Source organism: Zalophus californianus, chromosome 5 (genome assembly GCF_009762305.2).
Source record: "Zalophus californianus isolate mZalCal1 chromosome 5, mZalCal1.pri.v2, whole genome shotgun sequence".
Classification (NCBI taxonomy): Eukaryota; Metazoa; Chordata; class Mammalia; order Carnivora; family Otariidae; genus Zalophus; species Zalophus californianus.
In genome coordinates this window covers 31,544,844-31,567,510 of record NC_045599.1, presented here as the reverse complement: position 1 = coordinate 31,567,510, position 22,667 = coordinate 31,544,844, and the positions used below count along the sequence as shown (strand labels likewise).

The 22,667-nt window shown below is 42.0% G+C and overlaps 1 protein-coding gene across 2 annotated transcripts in view; it reads right to left on the bottom strand.

The window, feature by feature from the left end:
- KDM3B (lysine demethylase 3B) overlaps nucleotides 1–22,667 on the bottom strand; it is a 65,930-nt gene that overhangs the window by 10,958 nt on the left and 32,305 nt on the right. For both annotated transcript variants that reach the window (XM_027605207.2, XM_027605208.2), the window contains 8 exons: nucleotides 20,314–21,550; nucleotides 19,195–19,396; nucleotides 15,293–15,507; nucleotides 14,461–14,613; nucleotides 5,956–6,063; nucleotides 4,189–4,316; nucleotides 2,790–3,066; nucleotides 1,809–2,065 (listed from right to left, as the gene is read on the bottom strand). In XM_027605207.2, the coding sequence (XP_027461008.1) occupies nucleotides 1,809–2,065; nucleotides 2,790–3,066; nucleotides 4,189–4,316; nucleotides 5,956–6,063; nucleotides 14,461–14,613; nucleotides 15,293–15,507; nucleotides 19,195–19,396; nucleotides 20,314–21,550 (2,577 nt within the window). The remainder of the gene's footprint in view (nucleotides 1–1,808; nucleotides 2,066–2,789; nucleotides 3,067–4,188; nucleotides 4,317–5,955; nucleotides 6,064–14,460; nucleotides 14,614–15,292; nucleotides 15,508–19,194; nucleotides 19,397–20,313; nucleotides 21,551–22,667) is intronic.

Below are 22,667 nucleotides of genomic sequence, written 5' to 3'. Positions count from 1 at the left end.
ATCTCTCACATGTTTCAGGTGATGGGAAGGCTCAGGCTCAGAAATCAAAATGACATCTGTAATGTCGGAACTGAGAGTGCTTTTGTAAACATGACTATTCCTATGCCTGAAATATCACTAATCATTATTTGTACAAAGTACATGTAATCATGTAACTTCCTGGGAAAAGTAAAAAAGGAAAAGGAGAACTGACAGAGCATGTACAAATAAAACAGAGCCAAAAGTAATTTTTTAAGTCACCAATGCAAAAGAGAAACAAATAATCCACATTGTAGAGGGCTCAACCACCCACAGCTCATCGAATTTCAGCCGTTAATCATAAAAAAGAATTTGACAAGCATGTTCATGTACTCGCTTGAAATGATCTCGAAGATAATACAAACTGAAAGCAGAAAAGCAAGGTGTGGAACACGTGTGTAAAAGGAGGGGGAAGAAACTGTATATGTGTGTGTATATATACACACACACTGTAAGCCCCTGAAACGATGACTGACCTCCAGAAAGGAAAACAGGTAGCTGGGAGAGGACGATGGGAAGGAGACTTCTCACTCTATCATTTAAATTTTGTATCTTGTGAATTCCTTCATTCAGTAAATGCTTAACAAACACCTACTATGTATCAAACTGTGGCACTAGTGATTCACAAATGAATAAAAGTAAAAAAATCCTTTAAGGAGAGGTATAACAGAAAAAATATCAAACATGGTAATGAATGCTAGGGAAAAAATATGAAGTGCCAGGAAGAGAGTTATGGAGGAGAATGAGAATGTGATGGACTTTAAAAAGGGTGATTTAAGAAGAAGGCTTACAGGATGTGACATTTCAGGAGGGAGGAGACGAAACTGATGATGAAGCAAGCCTGTGGTTACATGAGAAAGTTCGTTCCAGGTGGAAGAAAAGGACAAGTGCAAAGGCTCTGAAGAGGGAGGCTGCCTGGCCCGTTCAGAGAACGAGAAGGTGGGGGTGGCCAGAGCAGCACGCACAAGGAGAGTGGTAGCTGAAGCCAGGGAAGAGCGGGGAAGATGCACGGATAGGGCTGGAGCCTTCCGGTCCACTGAAAGGACTCTGTTTACACTATGAGAGAAATAGGAAGCCCTCGAAGGGCTTTAGGCAGAGCTGCCCTAAATCACAGCAATGAGATCACTTATATTTTAAAAGACTCACTAGCTGCTGTGCTGACAACATACAGAGTGGAGAAGGGAAGAAATAAAGGGACCTCTAAGGAGTTTACTACAAACACGCAGGAAAAGGGAGGATGTTGGCTCAGACCAGATGGGAAGTGGTGGAGCTGAGAAATGGGTGGACTCTGAATCCATTTTAAAGATCAAACTGAGGATGTGCTGGCAGATTAGACATGACATGTGAGAGACGACTCCAAGATTTCTGGCCAAGCAATGGGAAAAATGCAGATGTCCATGACCAAGAGAGGAAACTAAAGGAGAAGCAGGCTTATGGGCAGAAGATGAGGCAGGAATGTGGTCTTACATGTGTTAGGTTTGAGGTGTCTATTAGATATCCAAGAGAAGGGGGCATGGATGTACCGCCTGGGTTAAAAAAGAAAATTAATGCCCATTATTGTCAAGAAAATAGTGATTTCTGCTGACTGAAAATTACAATGTCTCAATTTCTACTGACTTCTTAACACAGCACAAAAAGTTCACATTCCCCAAACTCAATGTAAAGAAAGATCTTGTCAGCTGGACAGACAACATAGAGAATACAAGTCACCCATATACACTCTAACCCAGTTACCAGATCTCTGATGGCTCTTCACTGGAAAAGGCTAGAGTTGTAGAAAGGACACTTACTGCTGAGGATGTAGAGAAGACCGGGGGGAAGGGTATGCCTGTGTCCAAGGGGGTCTGAGGAAGCTTTCCGGGCCCGGAGTGAAGGAGGTCTCGAAGGCTGGAGCCTTCGGTTTTGTTGTTGGAGGCAGTGGGACCCAGTAACAGACTGTTAAAAAGCTTTGGAGTCAACGGAGAGACTTTTGCAGTGGAGTTGAACGAGTCCAGCCCAAAGGGTGAATGAGACTCTTTACTGAGCACCGACCTCAGGGACCCTGCTTCTGTAAGGACATAACCGGGAATAGCATTAGGCATGATAAGGAACATCCAGCAGGCAAGTGACTCCTAAATATTAGCCAAGTGGGAAGAAGGAGAGACTTTCCCCTCCCTGCCCCCCAAGCTACATACGGTTTGTCTGGGTCAAGCCTGACCAGGTAGGACTATAGTAGGATCATGGCCAAGAAGAAGCTCTCCTACTTCTTCCTTCCTTTCCCTGATCTGGATTTCAAACTCCCTCTTGTTCCCATCCATCTTTCATCTCCCTCATTTGCTAAGACAGTGTTTCTGCAATGGGGTCTCCAGAACACTTGTACTGGAATCACCTAGAGTGATCACTAGAAATGGAGGATCTTGTTCGTACTCTAAGAGACTGTCATTTAATAGTTCTGGTGGGGCACACGAATCTGCATTTGTAACAATCCCCCAGGTGACTCTCTGTGCCTACTGAAAATCAACCCTGGCTGCATAATAGAACCACTTGGAAGCTTATTAAAAATCTACTGATTCTGATTAAAGAGGTCTGGGGTAGAGCCCAGGCATGTGCCTTTTAAAAAAAGCTCCACTTCTAGAAAGAAAATGAAAGAGATTTCCTCATTTCATGTGATTAGCAAGAGAAAGCAAGCAGCATGTTTCATAAATGTGGATGGTAATGTGTGAGTGTGAAGAATCTCAGAATAACTCGAGTGTTCCACCCACAGACAGGGCAGAGGCTTGTGTTTACCTCACCTTTTGTTTCCTCTTTAGCCTTCTGAGTCGCCAAGTCTGCCAACCAGTGCAGGGCCGAAGAGGGGGGAGCGGTGTCAGGGCAAGGCGGCCTGATGGCTTTTAGCTCACTATTGCTATTTGAAGCTGAACTCTCTGCTTTCAGAGCCTCATCAGATCTGACGTCAGTGCTGTCGGCTCTCGGAACATGGTCGGTCTCTGATGTTACTGCTGCAGGTCCTCCTCCGCCTGAGAAGGTGCTTTCACTTCCAGAAGAGGCACTAGGGTTTATGCTAGGAAGCTAAAGCACAGAAGGCCAACACAGTTAGAGTGCTATCCTTGCATAGGAAAAAAAAACACATAGTAAGGGCTGCTGACACTGAAAAAGTCTAGGAAAACAACATGAAATTGTCCCATAAACTGCTATTTCGTTCGTTCATTCATTCACCATATATTTAAGGAGTCCTACAATGTGACAGAAACTATGCTTGGTTCTGTGGAAAGAATAATGAACGTAACAATAAATAATACAATGTATTTTAAAATGTTATTAAACTATATTTATGTAGCATGCCTGAGGCTTAATTTCTGCAATGGCAAACAGGTGATTAGAATGTGACCTCATAAAGCTGTTCTGAGGATTAAATGAGATAGTATATGCCAAGAGCTCAGTAGAGTGTTTGGCACACATAAATTCTCCATAAATGTCTATTGTTCTATTACTGAATTTTCCAGATGATTTGCTCTAATATGTCGAGTCTACTGAAAATATACCTTGAGATTCATCAGCCTTAATTCCCGTGCCTCCTACTGACCATGTGTTAGTTGTGTTCTTGGAAAGCCCTCCAAATATAAGCAGGTAGGGGTGTGTGCGTGTGCGTGTGCATGTGTGTTTTTAAAACAGCCTCTTGTTCAAAACAGTTACCATCGAACCAGAATGACCTCCACCTCTGACAGAGCAATGAGCAAACCACTGCCTCTCTGGAGGCCTGGCATTTTTTTCAGGGTAGAATGATCCCAGCTCAGCAGGCCAATCTTCATTATTTCTGTCCTCAGTACCTAACATGACAAGGACAGGGACCATGCACACAGATAGGACTGCCTTCCTAGTAACATTTTCCATACTTCTCAGCTATACAAGGACGCTGAAGTATAAATCTTGACAAGATGCAGAGAATTTCTTTGTGCTATTTATCAACCCAGCCTGAACTGGTTTTAAAGATGAATGAAGAGAAACTCATACCAGGCAGAGGGAATTCAAGTCCCTTGAGTAACTTTTTTGGGGCTCCCTCTAGAAACACTCTCCATCCCCTAATTCCTCAGGTATCCTACAGTAACCTAGGACAACACAGGTGAAAATGGGGCATTTCCTGGTACTAAGAAGCAAAATTTCTCTCACTTATACCCACACATACCACTTTACCTGTGACATCCCATTGGTGACAGCAGGTCTCAATACAGATTTGTTCTGCCGACTAATACAAGGGCAGTTTGCTTTTATTCCCCACTTGCCCCGGGCAGCATGTACCATGTCTCCAATATTGTAAAGAGCTGGAAGAAAGACAGCAACAACAAAAGCCTCAGAATGTTTCATGTGCCAGGCATTGTGCTAAGGATCTCATTCACATTATCTTCCTCAACCCTTACCACATTTCAATGAGATAGTAGCTTTTACCCTCAAATTTTTTTGAAAAATATTTTATTATTTTTTAATTAAAAAAAATTTTTTTAATCACTTTATTTATTTGACAGAGAGGGAGAACGCACAAGCAGGGGGAGTGGGAGAAGCAGGCTCCCTGCTGAGCAGAGGCTTGATCCCAGGACCCTGGGATCATGACCTGAGCCAAAGGTAGACACTTAACCGACTGAGCCACCTGGGCACTCCCTAAATTTATTTTTTAAGTAGGCTCCACATCCAGACCTCAAGACCCTGAGATTAAGAGTCACATGTTTTACTGACTGAACCAGCCAGGAACCCCTGAAGATTCTATTTTTTAAGTAATCACTACACCTAATATAGGGCTCAAACTCACAACCCCAAGATCAAGAGTTGCACACTGCACCGACTGAGCCAGCCAGGCGCCCCATACTCTCAGTTTTTGATGATGAAACTGATACTCAGAGAAGTTTACGTCATTTGCTCAAGCACACATAGTTGGTAAATGGGAATACTAATAGTTTAACTGAGGTATACCTAGCCTTGAAGTTCTGTGCACTCTTAACCACTAAGCTACACTCCCTCTTCTAGTAAACATTAACAAGGTGACCTGCAGGAGAAACTCTAGGGGTAGATTCCTCAATGTTCGAGAGCATGTAAACATTTTGAATTGTATACTTGAGATCTATATGCTTTAAGTTATACCTAACAAAAAAGAAAAGAAAACGTGGGGAAAAAAACAGACCAATGTAAATAAACTTAATGTGAACATTTATAATCAGTGCTTAGATCAGTAGGGAGCAGGCATCCTATCAGTGCACTGAGGGAACCCTTTTGCTTGGAAGCACTGGGGTATAAGGATCCAAAGAGTGCTCCTGCCACAGCAGAGGAGAATATAGATAGAAGACTGACCATCTTGAATGTGTATGTGTTATTGGAAGTGTGGAAGCTGGAAACAGACTTTTTGGAGGAACCACTGAACTAAGCTGGGACTGTGACATAAACAGGACCATTCATTGCTACTGTTAAGCTGCCTTCTTCATGGATTCAAGAGGTCTGATTAGCTTCAGCTGGATTTTTACAAACCTAAAATCAAAAGTCTTTCTGGAAACATGTGGGACTTTCTCTATTCTGATCCTGCCAACCACAGGAATGTAAAATGTTATGTAGAAAAGCAACCAACTTCTCTAACCAGAAAGATGAGGCAAAATGTGTGCACTGGCTGCATAAAATCTAACCGATATCTAACAATTCAAACTGTAAGAAAAACCTGGGAGGCGTAACAAAAATCAGGCCAAGATAAACCATTTCACCAGATTTTATGGTGTGTGAATTATAACTCAATTAAATGAAAAACACTTTTTTCCCCACCAAAATTTTTTATTTTTAATATTTTAAAAAATGTTTATTTAAGTAATCTCTACACCCAATGTAGGGCTTAAACTCACAACCCCGAAATCAAGAGCCACCATTCCTCCGACTGAGCCAGCCAGGAGCCCCCTTTCACCAAATTTAAAAAAGAACTCCCTTAACCTGTGCCAGGGATGATCTGTGTGGGCATGAGATTCTCTGGTTCATGAGACTGTCCCTTTGCACACTTCAACCAGGAGAAAACCTCTTCATCACCCATCTCTTCTGTCTCTGAAACAGAAATGAAATGACTTCATTTACTTTATGAGGGTCACAAAATGTATCCTTCTTAGTGAGTCAGAGTTTCAGATCCTAAAGGCCAATTTTCTCATGGGCCAGAGAAGATAACATCTAACTTTTAAAAAATCTGGTTCATTGTTTTATTGTTATTTATTGTATATACATACAAAAAATTTAACAATTTAAAGTGTGCACTTCAATGAATTTTGACAAATGTATACAATTGTATAAACACTACCACCATCATGATATAGAACATTTCCATCTCCCTTCTTGACGTTCCCTCAAGTCCTCTGCTTGTGGTCAAAAGCCTTTTCTTAACCTCTGGCCACCACTGATCAACTTTCTAATACTAACGTTTTGCTTTTTCTAGAATTTCATATAACTGGAAGCATACAGTATATAGTCATTTGTGTTGGGTTTCTTTCAGATAGCATGATTTGAGATTTATACATATTGTTCACGTATCAGTAATTCATTCCTTTTTATGGCTGAGTACTATTCCATGGTATGGATATACTTAAAAAAAAAAACACAACAAAACCCCCTCATTCACCAGCTGGTGAACAGTTGGATTGTTTCCAATTTTGGGCTATTATGAATAAAGTTGCTATAAACATCCAAGGACAATCTTTTGTGTGGACACGCTTTCATTTCTCTCATAAATACCTAGAAGTGGGAGATGCTGGGTCAAAGTGATGGTACCAATTTGCATTCCTATCAGCAATTTTAAGAGTTCTAGTTCCTCCACATCCTTGGCAACACTTGGTACAGTCAGTTTCTAAAATTCTAGCCTTCCAAGTGGATATTAGGGATTTTTCATTATGGTTTTAATTTTCCATTGATCTTCTTTGATAAAGTATCTGTTCAAATCTTTTGCTCACTTAAAAATTGGGTTGTCTTCTTATTGAGTTACAAGAGGTCTTTACAGTGGATTCAAGTCCTTTAACAAATATGGGAGGCTTGCCTTTTTATTTGAGACTGTTTTTGAAGAGCAAAAACTTTCAGATTTGATAGTATTTTTTCTTTTGCTTTTTGTGTCCTATCTAAAAAATACTTATCCAACCCAAGGACACAAAGATCTTCTCTTTTTTCCTTTTAGAGGTTTTTAGAGTTTTAGCTTTTATGTTTAGGCCTATGATTTACTTAAGAGTTAACTTTTAATATATGGCGTGAGTAAAAATTAGGTTTGAGTAAGAATACACAATTATTCCAGTACCATTTGTTGAAAGATCTTTTCCCCACTGAATTATTGTGGCACCTTTGTCAACTAATCAGTTGCTTATATATGTGTGTATTATCTCTGTTCTACTGTATTACCACAGTGCCTTGATTCCTGTAGCTTTATAATAACTCTTAAAATGAAGTAGTTCAAATCTTCCAACTGCCTTCTTTTTCAAAATTGTTTTGATTATTCTAGTCCTTTGAATTTCATATAAATTTTAGAACCAGCTTGTCAATTTCTACAAAAAGGTCTACTGGGATTTTGATTTGAATTACATGTAATAGATTAATTTGGAAGAAGTAACATCTTAGTACACAGTCTTCTTTCCATGAATATGGCACATCTCTGCATTTATTTAGTCTTTTTTCATTTTTCTCAGCAATATGTTGCAGTTCTCAGTGTATGCGTTTTTTGCATTTTGACTAAATTTATCCCCACACAATTCATGTTTTTTTGATGCTACCATAAATGATACTGATTTAAAAATTCAAATTACTCATTGACACCATATAGAAATAGAACTGATTTTGTTGTGTTGAGTTTGTCCTGCAATCTTGCTAAACTCATATTTTAGTTCTTGTAGCTTTTTTGTAGATTTCTTGGGATTTTCTTTTTTTTCTTTGAGGTCCCCCCCACCCAATAATCTCTACATCTGGGGTGCCTGGCTGGCTCAGTCGGTAGAACACGTGACTCTTGAAGTTGACTCAGGTTGTGAGTGTAAGCCCCACAGCGGGTGTAGAGATTACCTAAAAATAAAATATTAAAAAAAAAAAAAAAGACTACAAAGTTAAAAAAAGAACAAATCTCTACACCCAACACGGGGCATGAACCCATGACCCCGAGATCAAGAGTAACACCCTCTTCTGACTCGGCCAGCCAAGGCACTCTACTTGGTATTCTCTATATAGATGATCATGTCACCAGGAAATTAAAAAACATTTTACTTCATTCTAGTCTATGTGCCTTTTGTTGGGGGGAGGGGTATGCTTTTATTTCTTCATGTGGACTAGTAACGCCAGCTCTGTGCTGAATAGAAGTTATGAAAAGTAGATACCTTGCTTCACTCCTGATCTCAGGGAGAAAAATTCAGTCTTTTGCATTCTGTAAGATGTTCCCATCTATATCTATCTAGGTTCAGTGTTTTTCAACCTTTATTTCTTTATCACTCCCTCAAAGACCTTTTTAGACTTTTTTTTTTGTAATTGTGCTACCCACCCCAAGAAAACTGAATACAAGATACACTGTGTATGTTTATCTGTCCCATTTTTTGCTACATTTTCCTCTGTCTTCTGAATTAACTGCTTTTATGATTTGATTTTGTCTCTACTTCTGGCTTATTTAGCTATATATACCTTAGTTATTGTTTGCTCTAGGGTTTGAAGTATCTGTAACTTAGCGGTCTATCTTCAAATATCATACCACTCTTCACACACAGTGTGAGACCCTTATGAAACTATTCCTCCATTTCCCTCCCTTTCTTTTGGCTGTTAACTATGAATTTTAATTTTGCATATATAATCAACCATTACATTGCTACTTTTCCTTTAAATAGCTATCTTTTAAAAAGATTAAAAATAAGAAAGTCTTTTATATGTACTCACATATTTATCACATAGGAAGTTTTTCATTCCTTCGTATAAATCCGAATTCCCTTACTGTATCAATTGTTTTCCCTGAATAAAACTACCTTTGAGTGTGAATCTGCTGGCGATGATCTCTATCAGCTTTTCTTGGACCGAAAAACTATTTCACTCTCATTTTTGAACGATATTTTCAGTAGGTATGAATTTCAGGTTAAAAGGTTTGTTTTTAGCACTTGCAGATGTTCCACTGTCTTCGGGTGAACAGGGTTTCTGACAAGTTGGCTGTCATTCTTATCTTTGTTACTTTGTATATAATGTGTTGTGGGTTTTTTTCCCTCCTGTGATTTTCAGATTTTCTCTTTATCACTGCTTTTCAGTAAGGTGGATTATGATGTGCTTTGGGTGGTTTTCTTAATGCTTCTTCTGTTTGAGGATTGTTGGATTTGTGGTTTTATAGCTCTTTCATCAAATTTGGAAAATTTATGGCTCTATTTGTTAAGATATTTTTTGCATCTGCCCTCCCACTGTTTCTCTTTCTGGAACTCCTAACAATTGTATGTTTGGTAGACTGCCTGATATTTCCTATACTTCAACAAGGCACTCTTCAATTTATAAAAGTTTAAGTCTTTCTTCTGTGCTCAGTGTTGGTTTTCTACTGTTATGCCTAACTTCGTAGCTTCTTCTGCAGTGTCTCATTTGCTATTATCCCACCTAGTACAATTTTTTTTGAGATATTTTTCATCCCTTTATGATTCACTTGGGTCTCTTATGTATTTTGTTTCTCTACTCATCATGTTCATGTCTCCCTTTATGTCTTTCAATATATTTATATCATTTATAATAGCGGCTTGAAGGTCCTTTTACAGTAATTCTATCATCACTGTCATTTCTGCATTTGTTTCTATTGATGGTTTCTTTTCCCCAGATTATTGGTCATACTGTCCTGCTTTTTTACATATCTGATTATGCTTTTATTTAAAAATTTTTTATTACTGGGGCGCCTGGGTGGCTCAGTTGGTTAAGCGACTGCCTTCAGCTCAGGTCATGATCCTGGAGTCCCAGAATCGAGTCCCGCATCGGGCTCCCTGCTCAGCGGGGAGTCTGCTTCTCCCTCTGACCCTCCACCCCTCATGTCTCTCTCTCTCTCATTCTCTCTCTCAAATAAATAAATAAAAATCTTAAAAAAATAAAATAAAAATTTTTTATTACTGAAATATAGTTGACATATAGTTGATATACCAAAGCAGTTTCAGGTTTACATCATAGTGATTTGACGGTTCTATACATTACTTAATGCTCACCATGATAAATGTAGTTGCCATCTGTCACCATGCAGTGTTATTACAACATTAATTACTATATTGCCTGTGCCATACTTTTCATCCCTGTGCCTTATTTATTTTATCACTGGAACTCTGTACCTCTTAACCCCTCTCACCTATTTTGCTCACTTCCCACTGCTTCCCCTCAGGCAATCACTAGTCTGTTCTCTGCATTTATTTATGAGTTTACTTATTTGTTCATATTAGTTATTTTTATTTTTTTGATTATTTTTTAGAGAGAGCAAGAGCGTGCAAGGGGGTGGGGGAGAGGGGCAAAGAGAGAGGGAGAGAGAATCTTTTTTTCTTAAAGATTTTATTTATTTGACAGAGAGAGACATGGTGAGAGAGGGAACACAAGGAGGGGGAGTGGGAGAGGGAAAAGGAGGCTTCCCGCAGAGCAGGGAGCCTGATGCAGGGCTCGACCCCAGAACCGTTGGGATCATGGCCTGAGCCTAAGGCAGATGCTTAATGACTGAGCCACCCAGGCGCCTGAGAGGGAGAGAATCTTAAGCAGGCTCCAAGCCCAGCGTAGAGCCTGACGTGGGGCACAATCTCATGATCCTGATATATGACCTGAGCTGAAATCAAGAGTTGGACGCTTAACTGACTGAACCACCCAGGCACCCTTTTATTATTTTTTAATTAAAAAAATTTTTTTCTTGGGGCGCCTGGGTGGCTCAGTTGTTAGGCCTCTGCCTTCAGCTCAGGTCGTGGTCTCAGGGTCCTGGGGTCGGGCCCTGCATCAGGCTCCCTGCTCAGTGGGAGGCCTGCTTCTCCCTCTCTCACTCCCCCTGCTTGTGTTCCCTCTCTCGCTGTGTCTCTGTCAAATAAATAAATAAAATCTTAAAAAAAAATTTTTTTTTCTTAGTCTCTGTGCCCAATGTGGGGCTTGAACTCAGGTCCCCAAGATCAAGACTCGCATGGTCTACTGATTGAGCCAGCCAGGTGCCCCTGTTTTGTTTTTTAGATTCCACACATAAGTGAAAAATAGGGTATCTGTCTTTCTCTTATTTCACTTAGTGCAATACCCTGTAAGTCCACCCATGTTGTTGCAAGTGGCAAGATGTCCTTCTTTTTTATGACAGAGTAGTATTTCATTGTGGGTATGTAGGTGTATATGTGTATACACCCCCATCCCATCTTCTTTATCCATTCATCTACTGATGGACACTTGGGTTGCTTCCATATCTTGCCTATTGTAAATAGCAATGCAGTAAACATTGGGGTGCATCTTTTTGAGTTAGTGTTTCCATTTTCTTTGGGTAAATACCCAGTAGTGGAATTATTAGATCACATTTACATGTTTAATTTTTTTGAGAGATCTCCATACTGTTTTCCATAGTGACTACACCAATTGACATTCCCACCAAGTGCATGGAGGGTTCCTTTTTCTCCATCCTCCCCAACACTTGTTATTTCTTGTCTTTTTGATACTAGCCATTGTGACATGTAGGATCTCACTGTGGCTTTGGTCTGCGTTTACCTGATGAGAATAATGTGGAACATGTCTTCATGTGTCTGCTGGCCAGCCGTATGCCTTCTTTGAAAAAATGTCTATGCAGGTCCTCTGCCCATTTTTTAACCAGACAGGGTTTTATTTTTGAGTTAAGTTTTCTATACAGTTTGGATATTAACCCTTTATTGGATATATCACTTGCAAATATCTTCTTCCATTCAGAAGGCTGCCTTTTCATTTTGTTGATGGAAGTTTCCTTTGCTGTGGAAAAGCTTTTTATTTTGGTATAGTCCCAACAGTTTATTTTTCTTTTGTTTCCCTTGCCTGATAAGACATATCCAGAAAATTTTGCTAAGGCCAATACCCAAGAGATTACTGCCTGTCTTTTCTTACAGGTGTTTTATGGTTTTGGGTCTCACATTTATTAATACATTTTGGGTTTATTTTTGTGTATGGTGTAAGAGAGTGGTCTGGTTTCACTCCTTTGCAAGTAGCTGTCCAGTTTTCCTGGCACCATTTACCAAAGAGACTCATACCTGATTATTCTTTTTTTTTTTTTTTTTTTTTTTTTTAAGTCAACTCTATCCCCAGTGTGGGGCTCAAACTCACGACCCTGAGATCAAGAGTTGCATGATCTACTGACTGAGCCAGCCAGGTGCCCCCTGATTATTCACGACTGAATGCAGAGTTTTTTTGACTTTAATGCTTCAGAGTACTGGATTTTGTTGTAATCCTTTAAAGAGTGTTTGGTTTTAGTCTGGTGCATAGCTGAGTAGCCTGCAGATCAGTTTGATCCTTCCAAGGCTTGCTTTACACTATGTTATCTCCAGAGCAGCCTTTATTCTGGGACTATATTAGTCCCACTGTCAAAGTATGACTCTTCTGGACTCTGCCCAGTGTCTTTCCACTCTGGCTGGTAGCAATACAAATGGTAAGTTGTGGAAATTATTAAGTCAATTGCTTTCTGAAGGTTCCTTTTTGGGCCTCACAGAGTTTTACCTCGTATATGTGCAGATCACTATACAGCCAAAAACTGAGGTGACCTCTCTGCAGACCTCTGGTGTTCTCTCTGTGAAGCTCTAACGTCTTCAGCACACTGCCTTACTCTTCTTAGACTCTGATCTCTGTCTCAGCTCAGTGAGACTGCCAGACGGTTTGGTTTAGTTGCTCTTCCCTCTATTGCAGCCTGCAAACTGCCTGCAGGCAGTAAACTGGTGAAATTGTAGGATTTGCCTTGGTTCTTCCCTGCTCTTAGAGATCACAGGCTCATGCTGCCTGCTGTCCAATGTCTAAAACCGTGGTTTCATATATTTAGTCTGGTTTTCTTGTTTAAGGCAGGAGGGCAATTCCTGTGGAAGTTAATCTTTCATGGGCAGAAGTGGAAGATCGAAAAGCTACATAACACACGGTACGTAGTGGATGTCAGGCCCTGTGATAACTACTTTAAATACAATATCTCATTTAATCCTCACAACAATACAGTGCGAGAAGTACTCATATTACCTTTATTTTATAGATAAGGAAATTGAGGCTCTGAGGGATTAAGAAATTAGCCCAAGATACCACAGTTGGTGTAATAAGATGTGAAAGTAGGTTTCAAATCCCAGTAGCATAAGCTCTAAACCACTGTGTTCCAATGGTTGCACAGTATCTCTGAAGAGGGAAGAATAAGGAGGTTAAGGGGCAAGAAGGTTTTCAGATAAGTAGTAAGATAAAGCAAGGACAAAAGGAAGCAAAGATTTGACTAGTCATTTTTCCAAAGATAAACCAATTAAGAGAGCCAATAAGCACATGAAAAGATGCTCAACACCATTACTCATCAGGGAAATGCAAATCAAAAATCACATAATGAGATAGGGAGTCCTTCCTAGCCAATATTGATGGCTGTAACCAAAAAGGCAGACAGTACTAAGCATTGGCAAAGGGTAAAAACTGGAACCCTTGTGCGGTACTGGTGGGATTATAAAATGATGTAGCTACTTTGGAATACAATTCGACAGTTCCTGAAAGGGTTAAACATAGAACTGCCATATAGCCCATCAATTCCACTCTAAGCATATACTCAAAAGAATTGAAAACCTATGCTCACACGAAAAACCTGTACACAAATGTTCATAGTGGTACTTTTCATAACAGCTCAAAATGGAAACAACCTACATGTCCATCGATTACTGAATGGATGAACAAAATGTAGTATATCCATACAATGGAATATTATTTGGCAATACAAAAGAATGAGTTAATGATACATGCTATAACGTGGATGAAGCTTTAAAATAGTATGCTGAAGTGCAAGAGGTCAGTCAAAGAAGGCCAGATATTGTATGATTCCATTTACAGGACATGTACAGAACAGGTAAATCTACAGAGAGGAAACAGTAAGTAGATTAATGGTTACCAAGGGCTGAGCAGAGGGAGAAATACAGAGTTACTGCTAATGCGTACATCATCTCTTTTTGGAGCGAGCACAGTGAAATCTGATAGTGAAAATCGTTGCACAACCTTGAGAATATACTAAAACCTTTTGAATTGTACATTTTAAAAGGGTGAATTATATCTCAATAAAAATGTTATTAAAAAAAAAAAGAAAAACACAACAAGGGAAGGTGAAGAATAACCCTTCTTGGCTTCTTTTAGCCTACCCAGTTAGGTGGAATATTGGCAACTGTTAAGGCCTCACGATGCAACAAAAATGAGGGAAGCTAAGCAGTTCAAGAGGGGGCACAAACCCATTCTGGCTTCAAGTCCCATACCTCCAATGACAGGTTACCTTTAGAACTGAACAGGACAATATTTGCTCACCACTGCGCGGCCGGCTTTTTCTGAGCCTGTAACAGTCAAGGCAGACCCCAAATCCACATTTGCGACAAACCCAGTGGATGTTGAAGAGAGTTGTTTCACATACGTCACACATCTCCCGTACACCACGCACTGCTCGCTTCCATGCCACTTTCTCTGGTGGAAAAGAGGAAGAGGAATATTGTTGACACTGATCATCGTGAGTAACAGCAAAAGACCCCAGGTCCACTGACTGCTACGTGTAGTGTTTTGTCCAGCAATAAAACTCAAAGATGTAAGAAGTTAGTGTTTCTATAAATGTTAAGAGAAAGAAAATGGATGGAATTGCTAATATTTCCAAACAAGTGTCAATGAAAATAAATGCCACATGTTGCTACTTAAGATACTGTAAAAATTTCAATTTGGGGGAGTTTGAAGTAAGAGGATTCTTCACTTGAAATGTAGGGAGTAATTTCATAGAATTTTCCTTGGGTACTTTATCCCACAGACACGAAATATCATAAATGTCTGAATAATGGTGGGTTCTAGGTGCGAAACACGGTACCCAGTGGCACTTCATCTATTCACAAACCATATAATATCACTAATATAAACTGGTTCAAAGGAAACTGAAAATATTCAGTGACCCAAACCCAGACAGGGATCGAGGAAGGAATAAAGTCTGCTGGATACAGTTAGGGCCTCAGCTACTTAGTTTGCTATAAAGAAGAGTCTTATCAGTCTAATTCATCCAGAGAAAAGGCCATCTGCCACTCCCACCACTCCTCCTTTAAGCAACAGAAAATGAAAGTTCTCAAGCAGGAGTGCCTGGAAAACAAGTAAGAGGGTGTCTTACGGTGTGGCTCCACCATCATCATGGCCTCCTTCTCGGACATCACGAGCTGGCAGAACTGGTCCCCAACGTTGGCCAGGATGTATTTTGAGGTTTCTAGGTCTATCCCTTCTGCTAGGGAGGAAGAGGGAATCCACAGGTTCATGGCATCAGGGTCACTTTGCTGGGGACTCAGAAACCCCTCTACACGGAGTACCCCCTTCCGAGTGAAGATCAACCTGAGATAGGAAGGTAGACAGTCAAATACACGGTAAAACGCAGCAGCCATGCAAACTAATACACACTGAAAACCCTAGGAGCTAGAAACATTAAAGGGACTTAAAAGCAATCAGTGTGCGTTAAGAATTTTCATCCTGGAGGGCACCTGGCTGGCTCAGTTGGAAGGGCATCCAACTCTTGATCTTGGGGTTATAAATTCAATCCCCAGACTGGGTGCAGACATACTTAAAAACAGAAAAACCCCAAAACATTTCCACCCTATTTGACCAACACAGTATGTATTCTCTGCACTAGCAGAAAGGCTTGTGAACAATTAGTATGTCTGCGTTCTTTAAAAAGCTGTCCTCAGGGGACGCCTTGGTGGCTCAGTCAGTTAAGTGTCTGCCTTTAGCTCAGGTCATGATCCTAGGGTCCTGAGATCGAGCCCCGCATCGGGCTCCTTGCTCAGCAGGGAGCCTGCTTCTCCCTCTGCCTGCCACTCCCCCTGCTTGTGCTCTAACTCTGACAAATAAATAAATAAAATCTATTAAAAAAAAAAAAAGCTGTCCTCAGAAATGCCTTTCAGTTTGTCCATCCTCCTGTTCCACATGTGCACCCACACCACTGAACGTGACCAGAGGAAACCAGCCACGCTCAGTGTCATACTTGAAATTCATATCTACCTGTGTGAGGTGAGCCCTTCATGTTGCCTCCCAGTCACAAGTTTCCTGGTGCACACTCATGCTCCTAGATGCCTGTTTCAGAACTTCATCTCTTTTCTAACCTCTAGTATAATTCTCCCCATGAGGACCTTGCTATGTATTCCACTGAGAAAATATGAAGAGAAAAGATGCCCCACAAGTTCCCTCCACCATACTACCAGGCCTTCCTGCAACTGGCCCCATGTTCCATCTGACCTGCTGCTGCTAGGAATGAACTAGCTCCCAGCCAAGACCTCTCTCTCCACCTATGCTCTACATCCTATCCTCTTGCATAGGCATCACACCACATATTCTCTTTTCTACATCATCTGTTTTCCCCCCTACTGAATCATTCTTGTATTTAAACTTGCTAGCTCAAAAATCCTCTAAAACATTTCTATCTCAAAAATCCTCTCAATCCCACACCCTCCATTTATTTGTTTGTAAGAGCAGCATTTCTTGAGAGTTGTCTATACTGACTGTCACCACTTCCTCTTCCCTTTTATTTTCTCTTCATTCACTCCTACCAGGCTTTCCCTCACCAACATACCAAAACTGTTTTTGACAAGGTCATTCCCCCCATTAAACCCAATGGTCACTTTCAGTCCTCATCTGACCTGACCGAATCCCCAGTATTTGCCGCAGTTCATTATTCCTCCCTGGAAGTACTTTCTTCACTTGCCTTCCAGGACACCTTACTGGCTTTTTTTTCTCAACCTCCTTTACTAGCTCCTTCTCACCTTTCCAGTCTCTCAATGTTGGAGAACACCAGGATTGACTGGTCCTAGGAATGCTTCTCTTCTCTATCTACACCCGGACTCCTTCCATGATCTCAAGTAGACACACAGCTTTTTTTTTTTTTTTTTTTAAGATTTTATTTATTTATTTGAGAGAGAGAGAGAACACAAGCAGGGGGAGTGGGAGAGGGAGAAACAGGCTCCCCACCAAGCAGGGAGCCGGACATGGGGCTCAATCCCAGTATTCTAGGATCATGACCTGAGCTGAAGACAGACACTTAACCGACTGAGCCACCTAGGCGCCCCAACACACAGCTTTAAATACCTGGTGACATTCAAATTTTTAACCTCCTGCCTGGACTTTCCCCCTCAACTCCAGAGCTGAGTTTCCAGCTGCTCTTTCAACATCTCCATCTAGAAATCTAATAGGCATCTCAAATTTAACAAGCCCAAATTAAAAGTTCCCATTTTCGTCCCCAAACCTGCTTTTCCCTGAGAAATCTTATCAGTAATAGGTCAAAGCTGTAGAATCATCTTTGACTCCATTCCTTCTTTCATACTCCTCATTTAACCCATCAGAAAATCATGAGTACTCCCTTCAAAATACATCCCTTTTTTTTTTTTTTTAAAGATTTTTACTTATTTGACAGAGAGAGAGCGCGAGCACAAGCAGGGGGGCGGCAGGCAGAGGGAGAGGAAGAATCAGGCTCCCTGATAAGCAGGGAGCCAAACGTGAGGCTTGGTCTCAGGATCCTGGGATCACGACCTGAGCCGAAGGCAGACACTTAACAGACTGCACCACCCAGGGACCCACTCAAAATATATCCTTAATCCAAACAGACTCATCACTTCCATCACTAGGCCACCATCATTTCTCACCTGGATAATTCCAACAGGCTCCTTATTTCTCCGTGTTCCTACCTTTGCCTCAATATAATCTATTCTCAAGAAGGCAATTACAGCAATCCTTTAAAACATTCCTCAGTGTCCCTCATCAGCTCAAAACCTTCAATGACTTCTCTTTCAGCACAAAAGCCAAGGCCCTTAGTGTATTCCTTTAAAATGCGGACCCTTTGTTAACTCTGTGACCTCAACTCCCCCACCTCCACTCTTTTAGCCACACTAGCTCCACAAACACACCAGGAATATTCCAGCCTCGGGACAGTTGCTCTTTGTGCCCTCTACCTGGAATGCTTGTCTCCAGAAAAATGTGTGGAGCACTCCTTCACCCCCTCAGGTCTTTACTCAAATCTCACTTTCTAAAATCATCCTATTTATTTATTTTTTAAGATTTTATTTATTTATTTGACAGAGAGAGACACAGCGAGAGAGGGAACACAAGCAGGGGGAGTGGGAGAGGGAGAAGCAGGCTTCCCACTGAGCAGGGAGCTCGATGTGGGACTCGATCCCAGGACCCTGGGATCATGACCAGAGCCGAAGGCAGACGCTTAACGACAGCCACCCAGGCACCCATAAAACCATCCTATTTAAACTGTAGCCTCTCTTAACCTCCCCTTACTTCAGTCCTCTTTCCTGTCTTTATTTTTCTCATAGTTATTATCAGCTAACATGCCATGTATTTAATCTTTTTTCCTTATTTATTATCTGCCTCCTCAGCAAACCTCTAAGGGCTGGATCTTTATGGTTTTATACTGCTTAACCCTCAGTGCCCACAACAGTGGCTGGCACACAGTAAGTGCTCAGTAAAATTTGCTGAATGAGTGAATCCACACTACATGGACAAACCATTTGGATTTATTTTAAAAATGAATTCCTGAAAGATCATTTGGAAGAAATTCTTCTAAGTTTATCAAGCAGAAGGAAAATGACTAAATACCTGCTGTTTGGTAAAAGCAGGGGACCTTCCCCGGATTTGTCAGTTACCTCTATTTCAAAGACACTTTCCATTATCTCCTAATCTTCCTTCCCCTTCTCTCAGAGACTCAAGTTACTTTAGCACCGAAAAGTGGTCAGGCAGATCCATACTACAACATGGCATCCTTCTGCTTGTACCACTGGTTTCAAATGGAACCCAAGTTAGGAATAACTCAACGAAGCTCAGGGGCCAGCAGCTGAGACTGTTCACCTTCAATTCCCTAGGGACAAAGCCACAAGTCACTTCACAATCCAAACACCTGAGCGGCTCCTATGGCAGAACCTCAGCAAAGACTCAGAGCAAAGGAGTTAAGGAAAACAAGGAAAAGGTGTGAGATTCAGAGAAAGAGTGAGAAATGGAAACTGGGAAGGAGACGGAGACGGGTTTGGGTACCTCCGGAAGTGAAAGAAGCGGCAGGCCACAGTAGAATCATCTTGCTCCTGTTCTTTGAACTTCCGATACCGCTCCAGGCGGCACTCCCGACACTTGTGCAGGTGAGGGGCGACATTGATGCAGGACCCATCCTGCAGGAAGGGCTCTCCAGACTGCTTCAGCTTCTTCACCTTGCTCACATCTTTCAGCACTGATTGGCCAACTGTGGCAAGGGAAGGGGGAGAAACGGTTGGTCATGACTGGTATTAATGAGACCCTATAACATGATCCACCTGGGGATGCATTCTTGTCCTGACCTGGCTCATTCCTCCTTGCCATGGCTGGGCTTGTGCCTATCAGGTCCATCCTTGACAGAAAGGGAGGGAGCAAAGAGGCTTCAATTGGAAGCTAAAGACCATGGAGAGAATTTGTGGGAAGTGTCCCATTACGAGGAAACAACTCTGGCATGAGTGAGGAAAACCCAAGAAGGCAGAAGGTAGCCACTTGCCTCAGGCCTCCGGGAATACAACTGTTCTACTAATCAACAACTCCTGTGCCCCCATGGGATGCCAGTTCCTAAAGACAACAGTTACTTTTACCATTCAACTTTCTCTTAGATACTTGCCCTTACACAATTCTGGACTATAACCACACAGCATAGGAGTTAATGGCTTTTGGAAGAGGTGTTAAAACTTTATATATGTAACAGAGAGAAGCAAATTTGAGGGTTGATTCTTTTTGCTTAAGTAAGTCTATGAAAGGCTGCTATGTGAGAACAGAGTCCAGTACTCAGTAACTCCTCTAAAGTAAATTAAAGAGGATGGGCCAAAGAGAAGTAGAAAGGGATGAGAAAAACACCAGGAAAGAACTCCTGAGCAAAAGGAGTATCAAGGGTTCTTGTCTATGGAATTATTACACAGGTAGATATCCCTCTTTAGTAACACTGCTGGGTTAGACGCAATCCTGCCCTGAACCAAAAGGTCTGATGAGGGGCCTCTACTGGGCCCTTCTGGGCATGTTATTCTACATGATTATAGAACTTTCCATCAAAGAAAGGGCTTCTGCTGCCCAACAGCACAACAGGCAGGCATTCAAGGCTAGTGCCCGAGCCAAGCCAATGGATAACCCCAGCAAGATCACCTTTCAGGGGGGCGGTCCGTGGCCGGCCCTTTGGGGCCTGCTTCCCTTTGCCTTTGCCCAGCAATAGCTCAGCACTTCGCTCCCCATTGGGGCCCAACTTCCCCATTAGGTGCTCTGGAATCCCCTTCAGGCCAGTCTTGGCCTGCAGCTGCTCCTCAGAATCGCTCAAATCTGACAGGTCACTGTTGGTACTGGAGTCCGAGTCCTGTCTGCAAGCCAAGCTTCGCTCATCCAGTGAGAACCTTTTCACAGCTTCAAAAGGAGCTTTGTTCTCCTGTGAAAAATCTGCTGGGGAGGACAGAAAGCTGCCTGAGTGCCTGCCAAAGACGTTACTAAAGGTTTTGAGGAGGGGATTGTCCTGCTGCCCAGGCCCCACAGTTGGCCTCTCCTCTGTGGGGCTGGAGGAGAGAGTAGGCATCTCAATGGGCTGGGTGAGGCTGCTGGTGGGTGAGCTGGAGCGGCCATTCCCCATGGCAGAGAGGCTCGGACCTCCGGTGGTAAGAGCTGACCCCAGAACACCAGACACCAGTTTAGAGGAGTCAGTTGTGATGAAGAGGGTTTTCTTCTTTGCTAAAGATGCCGAATCTGTAGAGGAATGAGCCTCGGGCCAGCTGGGTGCTGCCTTAGAGGTGACAGTGGTAGCAGAAGAAGAGCTACCTGATGCCTGAGATGCAAAGCTGCTGAAAGGGCTATGTTCAACTTTCTCCACAAATGCAAGGAAAGGGTTAGAGGGCTCTTCTCGGGACAGTTTAGGGGGCTGTAAAAATAGATTTTCATGACTCTCCGGGGTGCGGGCATTTAGGAGGCTCCGTGGGAAGGCTGGTGTGAGGGTGGGCATGGACTCTGTAGGCACCTTCCGATCCACAGAGCTGCCAGCCTTAGAGCCTGATTTAGTGTCTGCTCCAAGAGTGGATCTGCCTTTACACAGGCTCTCAAGGCTTTGTTTGAATGAGTCTCGACTGGAGGAATCATCAGCCAAACTCTCTGAAACGGTAGTGAAGTAGTTACTGGTGGGTAAAGTTTGGGACATGCACTGAAAAAACAAGTTTTTGGAGAGATCAGAGTCTTTCTGAGACTCTGGTGCAGAGCTACAGCCAAAAGAGAAGCCCAAAGGTTTGTTCTCTGTGGCTAGAACCCCATTGGACTGGCTCCTTCCACTTCCAAAAGTCAAAGGTTGTGATGAACTTGGGAGAGATGCTCCAAATCCAGAAGAGGCCAGAACAGTGTTTCTTGAATTCTGAAAAGAAGATAGCCCGAGTTAATGACGCTGCTTTCTCTTGACCACCTCTTTCCTGGACTTAGGCCAATGTTTCTTGTGGGTCAAATCAACTTTTCTCTCCTACAATTCCATGAAAACTGATCTTATAGGGGCGCCTGGGTGGCTCCGTTGTTAAGCATCTGCCTTTGGCTTAGGTCATAATCCCAGGTCCTGGGATCAGCCCCACATTGAGCTCCCTGCTCAGCGGAGAGACTGCTTCTCTCTCTCCCTCTGCCCCTGCTTGTGTTCCTGCTCTCTCTCTGTGCAAATAAATAAATAAAATCTTAAAAAAAAAAAACCAACAAAACAGGGCGCCTGGGTGGCTGTTGGTTAAGCGACTGCCTTCGGCTCAGGTCATGATCGTGGAGTTCCAGGATCAAGTCCCGCATCGGGCTCCCTGCTCAGCGGGGAGTATGCTTCTCCCTCTGACCCTCCCCCCTCTCATGCTCTCTATCTCAAATAAATAAACAAAATCTTTAAAAAACAAACAAATAAACCTGCTCTTATAACTACATCTCACATTAAAGAAGCATTAAGGCATTAAGGAAGAAACCTGCCACAGGCCACACAGAGGGCATCTTTAACAGGGTGAGCTAGAGATAGCAGAATGTCATTCATCCTGCCACTCCCTTGGTTGTTGGCCAACTGGCTGTCACAGCACTAGGAGGCTGTGTAGGCTTCTTAGTTTCTATTTGGAAAAGACTCTACCAGGAATTGGAGAAAAGGGTTCCTGAACAGACAGACGGTAGCTTTTACTGTGAAATGAATTTAGAGGCCCTATAATATTAATCCACTTCAATGACCTCAGCTATTGTCAAAGTGTTGATTTATTTAAAAGTTTTGATTTATTTAAACTAACTGCCCATCTTACAAAAGTAACTTCAGTACCATCACAAGCCCACTGTATATTAAGGAAAAATATTCTCTGTATTAGTCTGAAACTCCCTCAGATGGATGATTTTAGAATTTGGCCATTCATTTATGAGCCCAAATCAACCTAAAAGTTGAATATGTGTTCCAATTAAAGTTAGCCCTAAAGACGTTAAATTATAGAAAGCACACTCATGGGGCGCCTGGGTGGCTTGGTCGGTTAGGT